General features: G+C 36.2%; 1 protein-coding gene and 1 non-coding gene across 5 annotated transcripts in view; one reads left to right on the forward strand and one right to left on the reverse strand.

Moving 5' to 3' along the window:
* The window catches only part of LOC145518872 (disintegrin and metalloproteinase domain-containing protein 18-like), a 94,930-nt gene that overhangs the window by 19,077 nt on the left and 59,079 nt on the right, over nt 1-16,774 (reverse strand). For all 4 annotated transcript variants that reach the window (XM_081524002.1, XM_081524004.1, XM_081524003.1 and 1 more), the window contains 3 exons: nt 14,733-14,838; nt 9,621-9,804; nt 3,074-3,154 (listed from right to left, as the gene is read on the reverse strand). In XM_081524002.1, the coding sequence (XP_081380128.1) occupies nt 3,074-3,154; nt 9,621-9,804; nt 14,733-14,838 (371 nt within the window). The remainder of the gene's footprint in view (nt 1-3,073; nt 3,155-9,620; nt 9,805-14,732; nt 14,839-16,774) is intronic.
* LOC145519287 (U6 spliceosomal RNA) lies at nt 4,541-4,646 on the forward strand. The gene has a single exon (XR_014063699.1). It is a non-coding gene; the product is annotated as a U6 spliceosomal RNA (small nuclear RNA).

Here is a 16,774-nt window from a genome sequence, read left to right on the forward strand (position 1 = left end):
CTAAGCATTGTCTGTGTTACATACATTCACAGATACACACATATACCCACATCCACAAACAGATAAACACTCGTTCCCAGGTTTTTGCCAAACAAACATCACTAATGATATATTATGAATTTATTCCCATACCTGAAGGTACAAATATAGGGCTAGCACATTTTAAGAAAAAGACATTTATGGTTATTTCCTATAATTATATTGCAGATATTGTGTTTTGTCCATGTATGCTGATAATGATAAATTTTGGGGGTTTAAAGATTATTGAAATTTTAAATCTCTTTTCCCTACATATCAAAAGTGATTTCAATGAAATGAATTTTATTTATATAATGAATTGCAAAAGTGTTCTTCTAATTTACACATCATTATCTCGGTTTTTTGATATTTAGTGTGCCTGACTTCCCAGGTGGCCTTAGTGGTAAAGAATTTGCCTGCCAATGCAGCAGACACAAGAGATGTGGGTTCAACCTTGGGTTGGGAAGATCCCTTGGATTAGGAAATGGCAACCCACTCCAGAATTCTGGCTTGGAAAAATCCCATAGACAAAGGAACCTGGCAAGCTATGGTCCATGGGGTTGCAGAGTCGGACACAGCTGAGCACACACACACACACACACACACACACACAACACACTGGTGATAAATATTTTAATGTAAAATTTTGAAATTAAGACTAAAATATCATTTATTTCTTATTTCAAATCTAATCCCCAAATTTTCCCCTATCCTGAATTAACATAAACAACAGAGATTACCATCACTACATTTTTACTAATGTAGTGAAAGAAAAAAGATGGTCAGCTAGAGCAGAAGCAATAACCAAATAAATATTACTAAATTTTATCAAGTGAAGAATGACTTGCTAGTTCAGACAAATACGTAATTTGACTTTCTATTGTTTGATATTTAGTCGCTAAATCGTGTTTGACTTTTTGTAACCCCATGACTGCAGCCCACCAGGCTCCTCTGTCCATGCGATTTCCCATGTAAGAATACTGGAGTGGGTTGCCATTTCCTTCTCCAGGGGATCTTTCTAACCCCAGGACATCCTAGCAGAGAAAATGAAATGAAAACATATACCTTAGTCACTTGCCAGTAATATTTCTAATGTCAGAAAATGAAGAAAAATAATCTCACAACATTCAGCACAAAGAAAATGGAATTAAACTATCATCATATTTCTCTCTGACAGGACTGAAGGCAATAGAACAGTTCAACTGAGCTTACAAAGTTTTTGGAGAGCAGAACTAAAACTTAGTAAATTTATGCCAACAGAGTGAGCGATTTTTTTTTTAATGTGGAAAGACAACATTTTTGCATTGTTGATATGCCAGCCCTCTAAATGTATACTGCACAAGATCTAGTTCTTTCTACTTTAAAGTGGTATTCCAGCACCCTATCTCTCCCATTAAAGTAGACGAACAATGTCATGTTAGAAACAACATTTATCTAGAATATCAAATCTAAATAGATAAATTCCCTATAATATAAATTTTGGAAAAATATTAACATAATAGACCGAGTCTCTTAGGAACATCAAACTAGCTATATTTTGGATTTTTTAAATGAAACTTTTTATTGTAAAATAGAATGTAGATAAACCTAGTCTTACTGGAATGTTAATTTAATAATGTATAAAATATCAAATTACAACAAAAGTCCATCTAGTCAAAGCTATGGTTTTTCCAGTAGTCATATATGGATGTAAGAATTGGACTAAAAAGAAAACTGAGCACTGAAGAATTGATGCTTTTAAACTGTGGTGTTAGAAAAGACTCTTGAGAGTCCCTTTGACTGCAAGGAGATCCAACCAGTCCATCCTAAAGGAAATCATTCCTGAATATGCATTGGAAGGACTGATGCTGAAGCTGAAACTCCAATACTCTGGCCACCTGATTCGAAGAACTGACACATTGGAAAAGACCCTGATGCTGGGAAAGATTGAAGGCAGGAGAAGGGGATGACAGACGATGTGATGGTTGGATGGCATCACCAACTCAATGGACATTAGTTTGAGTAAACTCTGGGAATTGGTGATGGACAGGGAGGCCTGGCATGCCGTGGGGTCACAAAGAGTTGGACACAACTGAGTGACTGAACTGAACTGACACTTGATAGGAATATGACATTGTATGTTAATTACAGCTATACAAAATGTATCAATAAACTACAACCTATAATTTTGGTTTGAGATTTTACAAAAAATATTGAGGCTGAAGGCTTAAAGCAGAGAATTGAGCAAAGAAGAGCAAAAGATCAGGCCAACAATGATAATAATGAAAATGAACAACAATGAAAGTAAAAAACAAAACATGAAAATGTAGCTATTCTTTTTGTTTACAGAAAAATTTCTTGGAAAATTCAAGACAAAGCAGCAGCGTTCTATATCTTCTAAAACCAATCAAGTAAATTGTGATACTGAATATTACAAAATTGAATACTGATAAACGTGATATCATTTCTATAATGTTGACTAAACCATACACTGATTTTCTTTTTGGAAAGCAGTAAAACAAGGGACCCAAATTATACATTTTTAAGAAGTAAATATTAAATGCAAAAGTAACTACAAATCTGTATTGCCAGATTAAAATGGATAAGCAGTTGAGAATGAAATGTTTTTTGCATAAAGATACTTTCTAATAGAAGCCTCTTCATAAAAACTTCAGAAATTCTCTAACATGTCTTTAAGAATATCTTCTGTAAAATACTATATAGCTATAAATTTTAATTATGAAGAGTATGAGGAAGAAGAAATATGTTCACAATATAAGTAAAATATGCATTCATTTGCATGAGAAAATAATTTTTTTGATTTAAATGTGTTACCAATTCATAAGTTTTGAGTGCTGATAATAAATTCAGTACACATATAGTTCAGTTCACTAAAAAGTGTTTTGATCGGTTGGAAATCAGCTGATTTTCTTTACATTAGTTAGCTATTCCTAGGCAAGGTTGGATAAAAGAGCAACTTAGATTTTCATTTCTCCCAAACAGGATAGATTTTTTTAATTTGAATTACTCAAAAAATAACATAAAATTTAGAATTACAAAAACAAAAGTAGCTTACCCCATTTCCTCTGCATTTTATAGTGGCATTGCAATTATATCCCATTAAAGGAACTTCTTTGCAGGTTTTATTTATACAATACTAAAACAAAACAAGCAATACTTCATAGTTATTTACAAATCTGACAAGAGGAAGAATTAACTATATTATGTGTATCCAAAAGACACTCTTGCTGAGACTTTATATTATGCATCATTCTGATTTTGGAACAAAGATTCTTTCAATACAATACAAAAATCTAAACAATAGTAAGAGTTTAAAAAAAAAGTCTGAGTATGTTTGCCTTAACACAGTTTATGTAGTGATGTAAAATAATTTTGGTTTTGATACTTACAATTGGGAACTGAAATAAGAATCACCATTATGGGAGTTAATGAATAATTGGTAACTGAAATGAGAATCACCATTATGGGAATTAATGAATAATTGGTTTGATTAATATTAATGATTTGTCTGCTCAAAAACTGGAAAATAATTTATTATTTTAGTTTCAGTGTAAAATATAAATTATTATTTTGGATGGTAAATTATCATAAATCCTTGTTATAATACTAATTTGAATAATCCATCAAGAGAAATATTTTAACCTAATATGTATGCACTGCAAAACCCTAATTACGTTGAAGTGGTTAATCAGGGGTTAAATTAGTCATTGTTTCCCTCATTTACTTTTCTCTATTCTTTAAGCTAAGCTCCTAACTTATATTCTCTTGACTTCTTTAAATACATCAGCATAACATATGATGAAATCATTGAAAAGAAGAATGAAATTTAGCATTTTGCAATTATTTTCTGAAAATTAACATATAGCCAATGAGTAAATGATGTTGTGTATACCAGTCCGTATTTGCTCTTTCTCTTGGACATAATATTGGAAGTGCTAGCCAGAGCAATCAGGCAAGAAAATATGAAAAGCACATACATTATAAATAAACAAGTAAAATTATCTCTTTGCAGGTGATATAATTTGTATGTCAACTCTAAAGACTCCACATACACAAAAGTCTGTTAGAACTAATCAATAATTTGGTAAAATTGCAGGATAAAATATTAACATACAAAACTAAGACATTTCTATAACAATGGACATTCTAAAAAGGAAATTAAGAATACAATTCAATAGAGAATAGCATCCACTATTATTAGACAATTAAAATTAACCAAGAAGCATACACTGAAAATTGAAAGAAATACTAAAAAAAAAAAAAAAATTTAAAAACAGAAAAATAAAAAGTTATCCTGTGTATATGGGCTGGAAGACACAATATTCTTAATATAGCAATACTATCCAAAGCATCTATAAATTCAATGCAATCTATCAAAATTTCAAGACAGACTTTTTTTCATAAATAGAAAAACCCATCATAAAATGCACATGGAATCACAAGAGATTCTATATAGTTAAAACAGTCTTTAAAAGGAACAAAATTGGAGGACTCACACGTCTTGATTTCAAAACTTACTGTAGCATTCATTTCAGCAGCACATATACTAAAATTGAAATGACACAGAGAAGATTAACATGGCCCCACGCAAGCGTGACACTCAAATTCATTAAGTGTTCCATTTTAAAAAACTTTTGCACAGTAAAAAAGAAACTATAAATGTGACAAAAAGTTTACCCTCAGAATAGGAGAAAATACTTGCAAATGAAGCAACTGACAATTAATCTTCAAAATATACAAACAGTTCATGAAGCTCAATATAAAAAAAATAATGTAATAAAAAAGCAAGACCTAAATAGACATCTCTCCAAAGAGGACATATAGATGACCAACAAATGCATGAAAAGATGTTCAACATCATTAATTATCAGAGAAATGCAAATCAAAACTACAGCGAGGTATCACCTCACACAGGTCAGAATGGCCACCATCAAAAAATCTACAAACAGTAAATGATGGAGAGCTTGTGGAGAAAAGGAAACCTTCATGCACGTTGATGAGAATGTAAATTGATGCAGCAACTATGGAGAACAGTATAGAAGTTCCTTAAAAACTAAAAATAGAATTGCCATATGATCCACCAATCCCACTCTTTGATACACATTCAGAGAAAACCATAATTTGAAAAGACACATACATTTCAATGTTCATAGCAGCACTATTTACAATAGCTAGAACATAGAGGCAACTCAAATGTCTATCAACAGAGGAATAGGTAAAGAAGATGTGATACATACATACAATGGAATATTATTCAGACATAAAAATGAACAAAATTTTCATTTGCAGAGACATGGATGGACCTCAAGAACGTCATACAGAGTGAAGTAAATCAGAAAGAAAAAAACAAATATTGTATATCAAAGCATATATCTGGAATCTAGAAAAGTGGTATAGATGATCTTACTTGCAAAGCAGAAATAGAGACACAAGCATAGAAAACAAATGTATAAGTACCAAGGGTGAAGGAGAGTGGGACGAGTTGGGACATTGGGATTGACATATAATACACTATGGATACGATGAATAAAATAGAAAACCAACGAGAACCTCCTGTACAGCACAGGGAACTCTGCTCAGTGCTCTGTGGTGACCTAGATGGGAGGGAAATCCAAAAAAGAGAGGGTACCTGTACACATATGGCTGGTTCCCTTTGCTGTACAGCAGAAACTAACACAGCAGTGTAAAGCAACTATACTCCAGTTTAAAAAAAAAAAAAAGTAAGTACTATATGAAAACCATGTGGTTCTGGCATAAATTCAGAAAAACCAACTAGTGAAACAGATTATATATGGTCAAGCAAATGCACTTAATGCCACCGAATCGGAAACTTGAAAATGATTAAAACTGTGAATTTCATGCTATGTACATTTTATCAAATTTAAAAAGTTAAAAGAAACACTTGCACAGAGCTGTTTGGCGCCCTTGAGTCTCCTAGATAACAGTCACGGTCAAGGTCTCTGGCAATCTTGATCCATTTTCCAAAATTCTCCATGTGAATTTAATCACCTATATTTCCTCATTTTTATCAAACTACATAACTAACCTAGAATAAGGGAAAATGTCCTATCTTTGCAAATCCCAATCCTTCTTATGAATCTAGGTTTCTCAAATACCATTAATGTATTGTCATATATTGCTTTTCAGATCATCCAGATGAAACAAAACTATAATTTTAAAAAATACAAGTCACATAGTTATATCAATGGACAAAGAAAAAGTATTTAACACCATTCAACACCTATTTGTAATGAAAAAATCAAATCTGAGTGAACAAGGAATACAAGGGAATTTACTCAAGTTGCTAAGGCTCATATTCAGACCTACATCTAGTACCAATAACTGATGGTAAATGGCAATGTTTTTTCCCCTAAGATCAGGAAGAAAGCAAGTGTGTCTATTCTCAAGACTTTTATTAAACACTATATGATGGCATCTGGTCCCATCACTTCATGGGAAACAGATGGGGTAACAGTGGAAATAGTGTCAGACTTTATTTTTTGGGGATCCAAAATCACTGCTGATGGTGATTGCAGCCATGAAATTAAAAGACGCTTACTCCTTGGAAGGAAGGTTATGGCCAACCTAGACAGCATATTTAAAAGCAGAGACATTACTTTGCCAACAAAAGTCCGTCTAGTCAAGGCTATGGTTTTTCCAGCGGTCATGTATGGATGAGAGAGTTGGACGGTAAAGAAAGCTGAGTGCCACAGAATTGATGTTTTTGAACTGTGGTGTTGGAGAAGACTCTTGAGAGTCCCTTGGACTGCAAGGAGATCCATTCAATTCATCCTAAAGGAGATCAATCCTGGGTGTTCATTGGAAGGACTGATGTTGAAGCTGAAACTCCAATACTTTGGCCACCTCATGTGAAGAGTTGACTCATTGGAAAAGACCCTGATGCTGGATAGGATGGGGGGCAGGAGGAGAAGGGGACGACAGAGGATGAGATGGCTGGATGGCATCACCGACTCGATGGACATGGGTTTGGGTAGACTCCAGGAGTTGGTGATGGACAGAGAGGCCTGGCGTGCTGCGGTTCATGGAGTCGCAAAGAGTCGGACACGACTGAGTGACTGAACTGAACTGATGTGAAGTTTTAGCCAGTGCAATAAACAAGGAAAAAAATAAAAGGTATGTAGAACATAAAACTAACAAACCAAAAAAACCTGTCTTTATTTGAAAATGAGGTGATTGTCTACATACAAAATTCTAAGGGTTCTACAAAAACAGTTCTAGAAATAATAAAATAATTCAGCAAGGTTTTGGGTACAAGTTGAACATACTAAAAATTACATTTTTATAAACATGTGAAAGATGAAATTAAAAACACAATGTCAGTTATACTTACTCCAAAGTGAATAAAATGTTGAGATGCAGTCGAACAGAAGATACACAACATCTATACTTTAAAAATTATAAAATGCTGATGAAAGAAATCAATGACTACTTAAATAATTGCGGCGATTTACCATTTTCATGGATTGAAAAATTCAACATGATAAAGATATTCACTTTTCCCAAATTAAACTATAGTTTTAACACAATTCTTATTAAATTTCTGAAAAGTTTTATGTTGTCTCATAAAAGTTCATTGGAGCTTCCCCAGTGGCTCAGAGGTAAAGAATCCACCTACAATGCGGGAGTCATAGGAGACATGGGTTCGATCCCTGGTTGGGGAAGATTCCCCTAAAGGAGGGTATGGCAACCCACTCTAGTATTCTTGCCTGGAGAAATCCACGGACAAAGGAGCCTGGCTGGCTACAGTCCACGGGGTCACAAAGCGTTAGACACGACTGAGCAACTAACAGGGCTTGTCTGATAGCTCAGTTGGTAAAGAATCTGCCTGCAATGCAGGAGACCTTGGTGGGATTCCTGAATGGGACAGGTCCGCTGGAAAAGGGATATGCTACCCACTCCAGTATTCTTTGGTGACCCACTCTGAGCAATGCTAGCAGAAAAGAACCTGCCTGCCAACACAAGAGACACAAAAGACCCAGGTTCAAACCCTGGGTCAGGAAGATCCCCTGGAGGAGACCATGGCAACCCACTCCAGTATTCTTGCCTGGAGAATCCCATGGACAGAGAAACCTGGCAGGCTACAGTCCATGGGGTCGCAAGAGTCAGACAAGACTGAAGCAACTTAGCATGGCACAGCCTAAGTTTATTATATAGTTTATATTGAAAGGTGCAGCACCTAGAATAACCAAAACTATATTTTGAAAGAAAAATAAAATGAGAAGAATCACTCTGCTTATTATTAAAGCTTACTAAATTGCTAAAGTAATCAAGAGAACATGATATTGGTGGATATATAGACATGCAGATTAATATAACAATCTAGACAATCCAAAAACAGACTCACAAAAATGCACCCAATTCATTTTTGGCAAAAGTCCAAAAAAAATGAACCTCAACCTAAACCTCACATGTTAAAGTAAATTAACTGAAAATAAACCAAATGCAAAACAAACTTAAATGTAAAACACAATATTACACATTTTTAGAAATAAAAAAACTGAGAGAATATCTTCATGACCTAGGGTTAGAAGGGGGTTATTAGACTTGACACAAATCACATGTTCCATGAAAGGAAAAATTGACAAATCGATATCATGAAAAGCTTTTCTACATGAGTTTCTCCACCATGTAGATCGCTTTAGCAAAGCAAGCAAGCTGAGAAGGTGTGAGAAAGAAAGTGTGCACGCCAAACAGAAGTCACCATCTTTTTTAAAACTAATCTTATAAATGACATTCACCATCTCCTCTTTCTTAGAAGCCACTATACTTCAGTGCACACGCAGACAAAGAGGGTTACGTCGGGAGTGAATATCAGGAAGTGGGAGCATTGGAGCCATGTTAGAAGATGCCGACCATAAGAAGGGAGTTCCCAAGGGGACAGGCCTGCTCAACGCAGACAGAAGAACTGGCTAATTGATTAACCATTTTTAGGTTTTATTTTTAATACATAAGTCCTAAATGACATTTACATGAAACACTGATTTATAACTGCTGCCTTACATTTTCTGGAATGTGTGCATTCATATTCCAGACTGACTCACTGAGCTTCTGAGTCATTTTTCTTCTCCCTTTATTTTTTAGCTACATAAATAGTACTACACATACATCTCAACATGAGCTCGTACATCACTATGGCTGTGCTCTCCCAGTGCAGACTTCTGGTTTGGGCCCTCCAAATTTCTCACACTTTTATTTGACAATACAGATAAGCAGATGGTTGAAGAAATATGAATGCTCAATTATGTTTTTTTCTGAAGTAGGAAAAATTAAAAACACAAAATTAGAATTTTATGATATAAAGCCATCAGAATTCAAAGATCTAAAAAGAATCAACTGTCAGTGGACTCCTGTGCTTAAAAACGCGTCTTCTCCCATGAGGACTGATGACAGATTAATCCAAAAAGTCAATGTTATTTGATAACCGAGGCTTGGTTTAATCATCTTTTCAATGTCATATGGAAAATAAATGGCAGCGCCAGGTTCAAATCCTCTCTGTATGATTGGGATAGTCATCATGGAATATAGTATCTGATAATCACATAATTTAACACAGGTAAGTACAAGTGAACATGTTTTGTTACCATCTGTGCACCACACACGGTGCCATCAGCCACATAGGTATGATCTCCTCCACCTGATCTCACTGATGACGCAGTAGTTATGCACACAAGTCCTTGAGAATATGAATAAACTGCAGATTGAACATCACTTTTATAAGTACTATTTTGTGGCCAAACACAAGCTAATTTTCCACAAAGAACATCCCTGGAGAGAGGAAACAAAACAATGTCTTATCATTCTGTCCTTTAATGAAACTTAAGTTTTAAATGAGAACATAAATGTTGTTTAACCAATAGTAAAAAATCAGAAAAATGCCAAAATGTCACTGTGCACTAGGGTGCACATCTGAATGTGATTCAATTAACTGGCACTGCAGCAGAACCGAAAACTACACAACGAACTCAGATGTTCAGACATGTCTTCATTTCCTATTTTAGTCCTCAGTTTTGTTAGCTAATCCATTACACCGATCACACTCCGGGAAAATTCCTCACCTGATCCCACTTTGATAAAGCTTGACCAGTCTGCTGGTTTGTTACCCAATGTTTGTTGAGAGTGGCTGACTGCGTTTATTTACACTTAGTGCATATTTTGAGACCCTTCTAATTATGCTCATTGTAATGGCCATGATCTTTAGTTGGTAAATCTATTTCATATACAGACTCTACATTTTGATTCCAAGATTCTTCCAATATGTTAATATTTCCAGTCATTCTGTATTCTTTTCCTGAGAATTCAGGAACTTTTAGATCCCATATTTGGCATAAGCCATACCAGTTTATCCCATAAATAGTTTATTTACTTATCAATGGGTAGAATACTGGCTTCTCTAAGAAACTTCCAATATTCCTAGTTTATGCCCTGGAAAATAATTGATGTCACTTCTTGCTCTTGGAATCACTCAAATCTACCAACTCTCATCCTCAATTGGAAAAACAACTCTTAGTTATTGATATGTGTTTGTTGAGCACGCCACTGTTGTCTCTCCAAATATCTCTCATTTGAAAATTTCATCCCTCTGTTCTAAAAGACCATGGGGAGGCTTTTTTGAAAATGATTTATTTATTTGGCCTTGTGGCTTGCAGGATCTTAGTTCTCCTGACCAGGGATTAAGTCTGCACCCTCATCAGTGAAAGCATGCAGTTCTAACTATTGGACTCCTGGGGAATTCTCCATGGGAGGTCCTTTTAAAATAACAGAGATTAGCTTAATGGTATCAAGAAGTGAGGGCTTCTCGGGTGGCACACTGGTAAAGAATCTGCCTGCCAAGATGTGGGTTCAGTTCTTGGGTTGGAAATATCCCCTGGAGTGGTCCCCTGGAGTAGGAATGTCAACCCACTCCAGTATTCTTGTATGGAAAATTTCATGGACAGAGGAGCCTGGTGAGCTACAGTCCACGGGGTTGCAAAAGAGTTGGACATGATTGAGAATGCACACATCAAGACTTGAAGATTGAAATGAGAGTGGGATTCCATTTCCAAATATTTCCCAAGTTTCTCTCCCTTCCAATCTCATTTTTTTGTTTCTCAGATTGAAATAATTCTTTTTATTGTTGCTCTATTCTCTTTGGATAGAACGTATCTCAAAATATCTTAAACCAACTTTACATGATAGATCTTTTTCTAGTCTGGCTATTGAAATACAAAGTCCTCTTCCGAAGTCTGTTCTCTCAAAATTTGCATTTATGGTTGAATTCTTGGAACTGGCAATCTGCTTGAATTCCTTGAATCTGCTGGAAGCAGATGAATTGAGTTATTGAATTCCAGTCTCATCTAGTGATTTTATTTTGGGAAAATTCATATACTACCATAAGTCCATGTAAGTCATGCTTGCTAACTTTCACAGTTCCTTCCACCTTTTCTTTTCCTTCTTCCACATCTTAGACCAAGGGTGGCATGCATACCTCTGGTCATCAGAGAGAGATTGAAGCTGACTTACCACCACCTCCTGCCTCTGTGGGCATCCACTGTGGTGTAACTCAGTCTGCTCTCAACTGGTTTCTAATAAGGTGTGGCTGATTATATTCCATCTTTTAGAGATTATCAGGCTGTCTTCATGAGATCTCCCTGCATCAGCATTCACTTCCTAATTCCAGACTTACTCTTTTAATCTGTTAGTTTTCCAGTGTTGGGGCACGTAGGAAATTCTGCATTCTCTACACGTCATAATTAATCCATAGCAGACTCACGAGGAGGCAGGTGGTGGAGGATACTGTCTTAGTCCCATTGAACTAAACACCTTCTTCAGCCATTTTTAGTTTTCATAAAGGAATCAAGTTGCTTTTTAGCCATGCTGAGCGTGGTGCTTACCTAAGGGTTTTACAATTTTTTTCTGATTTTGTCCTGGGAGTTAAAGAAAGTCCTGCTTCTCTCTGGAGCATCTGACTTTACCTGAGTTTTTTTTTTTTAACATGTTCTTCCCACTCTCTTTGATTTCTTTTGTTTTTTTTTTTTAATCAACATCGTCTTTATGTCCTCTCTTAGTTCTCGAATCTGGCTCTGTTACTATTCTTTAAGCCATCTTAAGGTATAGTCACCATCAAAAAACTGTACCTATGTGTAAAACTTGATGAATTTGGAGATAAGGACATGCCCATGAAATTATTAGCATCATCAAGGACATAAACATATCCATCACTTCCCAAAGTTTCCTCTTGCCCTTTGTATTATAATCATTATTCTGTGGATGTGGTAAGAACAGTTGATAAAAGGTTTAACTTTGGGGAAAAGTTTAAGTTTACAATAACATATTTTTAAAAGCTATAGGAATTAAGTTGTATAGTAGATCTCCAGAACTTATCCGCTGCTATCATTTTCTAGCTTAGTGAGGTATAGTTGACAAATAAGATTAAAAAGTATTTAAAGTGTACAAATTGATGATTTGATACATGTACACATTGTGAGGGTCTTCCCTGATAGCTCAGTTGGTAAAGAATTCGCCTACAATGCAGGAGACCCCGATTCGATTTCTGGGTCTGGCAGATCCACTGGAGAAGGGATAGGATACCCACTCCAGTATTCCTGGGCTTCCCTTGTAGCTCATCTGGTAAAGAATCCACCTGCAATGCGGGATACCTGGGTTCGATCACTGGGTTGGGAAGATCTCCTGGATGAGGGAAAGGCTACCCACTCCAATATTCTAGTCTGGAGAATTCCATGGACTGTATAGTCCATGGGGTTGCAAAGAGTAGGACGTGACTGAGTGACTTTCACTTTCATTTTACATTGTGAAATGATTCACCCTGTTAGGTGAATTAATACACTCATCATTTCACATATTTATCCTATTTCTGTGTGTGAATACATCTGAGCTCTACTTTCATCAAGTTTCATTTATATAATAATTATATAATTCTATTGTCTAATTATATAATAATTATATAGTGTTTTCACCATGTTATACATGAGTTCTTCAGATCTTATTCATCTTACAACTGAAAGCATGTATCATTTTACCCATTTCTGTTTTCCACTGGCAATTACTTTTCTACTCTCTGTTTCTATGAGTTCATTTTGATTATTACAGCAGTATTATAGCAAACATAAGTGACAAGAGAAGGCATTATTGCCATGATCTTGATCTCAGGGGAAATACTACCAGCTATTACTGTTAAGTATAGTGTTAATTGTGTGTTTTCCATTTATTGCTTTCATTATGTTGAGGTACAGTCCTTCTACACCAATATGGAGAGTTATTATAATGAAAGGATGTTGAATTTTGTCAAATGCTTTTTCTATACCTACTGAGATGATCATGATTCTTATCCTTTTTTTTTTATATTAATATGGTGTATCACATCAATCGATTTCTGGATATGAAACCATCCTTACATCCCCAGAGTATTACCCACTGGATCATGGTTTATGTTCCTTTTAAAGTATTGTTAAATTTTCTATTTTGTAAATTTTTTCATCTATGTTCATCAAGGACATTGGCCTCTTATTTGTCTTCTGGTGATGCCCTTGTCTGTCTTTGGTATTAGGGAAATGCTAGCTTTGAAAAATGATTTTGGAAGTGTTCTCTTCTACATTTTGGAAGATTTTAGTTAATTTTTTTTTTAATGTTTGGTAGAATTCACCAGTGGACTTGTTCATTCGGAAGTTTTGATTGCCAGTTCAATCACCTTATTTGTTATTAGTCAGTTCAGATTTTCTATTAGTATATACAGTATACTCTAGTACTTCTCCCTTCAGGGAGAAGCAGGGTAATGGACATTTTTGCCTGCTCCTTCTGTACACGGGCTAGGGGGAGAGCATCAGAGTGTGTATGTGTAGGGGTGCTCCTATGTCCATTAAGAAGTGCTTAACTGATGGCCACAATTTGTGGGACTCACTAATGGAAGTGCCATTGACTAACAGTGTCAAGTAGTTTGGAAGCCTGTTCCCTGGGTGTTAACTGCAAAAACTGTGGTGCAGACATGTGTATAAGCTTCCAGCAAGCAATATTGGTGATTTGGATTAGGCAACAGGGAGATGCTAGAGGAGGAGACTGCTGGCATTCCAAGTCCCTGGGCAGGACTGAATTAGAAACTTCTTAAATTAGAAGCCTGACCCTCAGTCAACAGCTTTTAAAGTATGTATATGGACTCTTTTCCAGGCAAGACAAGGAGATGAGCATTTCTGTCTGCACCTTCTGTTCTGAACCCTGGGGACATACCCACTTAAGAACTCCTTTATTTGCTACATTCCTGTGGGATTTGTGAATGGAAGTCCCTTTGGGTATAAGAGTCAGGTGACCTGGGGACCTGACCCTTAGGCAGGAACACAAAAGCTAAGGTGTAGAAATGTGTACCAGTTCCTTATAGGGATAGACTGGTGACTTGGAGTGGGCTACAAAGAGATGGCAGGGAATGTGTCTCTCAGTTTAGGAGATGAGTGATTCCATCTGTTCCCTCTGCACTGAGCCCACTTTCTACCTTCAGTAATAAACATCAAACTTCTCTTAGTCTTCTTATTAACAGGGAAAAAAAATAAGGAAAAAGAGAGCTAAATTGCATAGAAGGAAAATATACATAATGTTATTTGAAAATATTCTCCAGATATACAATTTATTGTCCATTACTGTTTAGTGTCCCTTGACAAGAAATAGAGACATTTTATAACTCAATGAAACAGTCATTTTCTTATACATACTTGTGCTCACAAGGTAATGGTTGGGAATTTTTAAAACCACAGTTTCCAAAACTATTACGCAAAGAATTAACTTCTTCAAAACAGGTAAATGGAGCACCTCGAGCACCTTAAAACGAAAAACATGTGCATTAAATTATTATTCTCAATGCAAATACAATATTTGTCAATAAAAGCTATCGAAACTCATGGCATAAACAAAAAACATTGTGGTCTTGGTCACGCTTTTTTTTTTCTCCTGTGTATATCCTGTCAATGGGCTTCCCAGGTAGCTCTAATGGTAAAGAAACTGCCTGCCAACCCAAGAGACATAAGAGACAGCAGGTTTGATGACTGGGTCGGGAAGACTGCCTGGAGGAGGGCATGGCAACCCACACCAGTATTCTCGCCTGAAAAATCCCATGGGCAGAGAAACCTGGAGGGCTACAGTCCATGGGGTCGAACAGAGTTGGATATCACTGAAGAGACTTAGCACACACCCTGTCAATGCAAGTAGAAAGAAATGACTGTCTTATCTAATAGAAAATAGAAAATGATTATCTCTATCGTAGCAAAGTATCTTATGGTTAAAAACAATTTGCTGAGCCCCCTCTGTGGGAATGCCTCTTTCCTAGTCCAATGTACATCGGGCTTGACCTGGTAACTTGCTCTACTTAATGAAATGAGCAATTTGAAACATCAGTTGGGGTAAAACCTTCAGAACTAGTAGATGGGGTGCCATATTCTCTTTTTATCCTCTAATGCAAGATAAGCAGGGTTTTAAGTAGAGGCTCTTTAATCAGTTTGGGTGAAGGCAGAGCAGAATATAGCAGAGTAATTGTATTAGATACGTAAATCTCAGAGATTTGAGGTTCATTTCCATTTCAATAGACAGAAAGACTGGTACCTAGATGTGGAGTTCTACTGTAAAATGCACCTAAAATGCGGCATTGTAACTGAAGCCTGCCAGTAGGTGGCAAGAAAGAGAGTAATGCCCTCTATGCAATGCTGAAACTTCTAGAGAAACTATCTTCTCAATAATTTAAAGGTAAATAATGTCTTTAGTGAGCTTACTTCCCTGTGCAAGGTGGTCAGGAAACAGAATGTGTCTTAATTACTCTTAACTGGATTTAACCAAATGGTGCAAGTAGTCAAGAAAGAGATAAGGCAAACTCAGAAAAAGAATCAGTTATTTCAGAGACAGGAATAAAAGAAAATAAAGTTCATCCTACAGGCACTTAGGTGGATGATGACAGGTGCTAACTGATGTAAACTGGAAAGTCATTATGTCCAGTTGCTTGTTCTGTGTCTAACCCACGGTGAGTGGTTTTTGTTTGTTTGTTTGTTTTTTGGTGACTACTAACCTGATGGATTAATACAAAGATCTTCACATTCTTGTTCATGTCCATGTGTCTATCCCAGAATTCTTGTCTATAATCTTCTAATCTCTCTGCATCCAGGTTCACCACCAACCGCCTTGCCCTTTGTCACTGTCCATAAGTACATCTATAATCCAATCTCTGAACATTTCTTCTTCATAGGAAATGAATGATCACATGGTCAAAGTCTTTTAAGGCTTCCTCCCAAGTGAGACTGCAGTGTGGCTACTATCTTTTTTCAACTTATAACCAGTTACTGAGCCAACACACCTATAGAACTAGCCTAGGCTTATTCCTTCTGCATCCACCGGTCCTAATGAAATCCCATGTATCCATTGGTAAGAGTCAAGAAGAAGCAAAGGTATAAGAGGGTAGAAAGACATACTGTTCTAGATTTCCTGTTCATGAATTTTTCTTCCGCCCTCTCTTTTTCTTGAGCTTGAATCCAGATGAATGAATGACTTTTATCTATTGAACCATCTGACTTAAGGAATTTGACATAACTGAGCTTATGATGAGTAGTTCTCAGTATATGATCACTGGATGTCTGAAAGCCAGATTGTTTATCTCTACAGGGGCCAGTAGTGTGCCCAGTTTGTCAAGTTAGTGCAATTTTCCAAAATGTAGCTAGAACGGGCTTCCCCAGTGGTTCAGTGGGTGGTTCAGCACAGCTTTGCTTCCGGAACC

The sequence above is a fragment of the Giraffa tippelskirchi genome, chromosome 8 (assembly GCF_054371585.1).
Source record: "Giraffa tippelskirchi isolate mGirTip1 chromosome 8, T2T-mGirTip1v1.2.pri, whole genome shotgun sequence".
Classification (NCBI taxonomy): domain Eukaryota; kingdom Metazoa; phylum Chordata; class Mammalia; order Artiodactyla; family Giraffidae; genus Giraffa; species Giraffa tippelskirchi.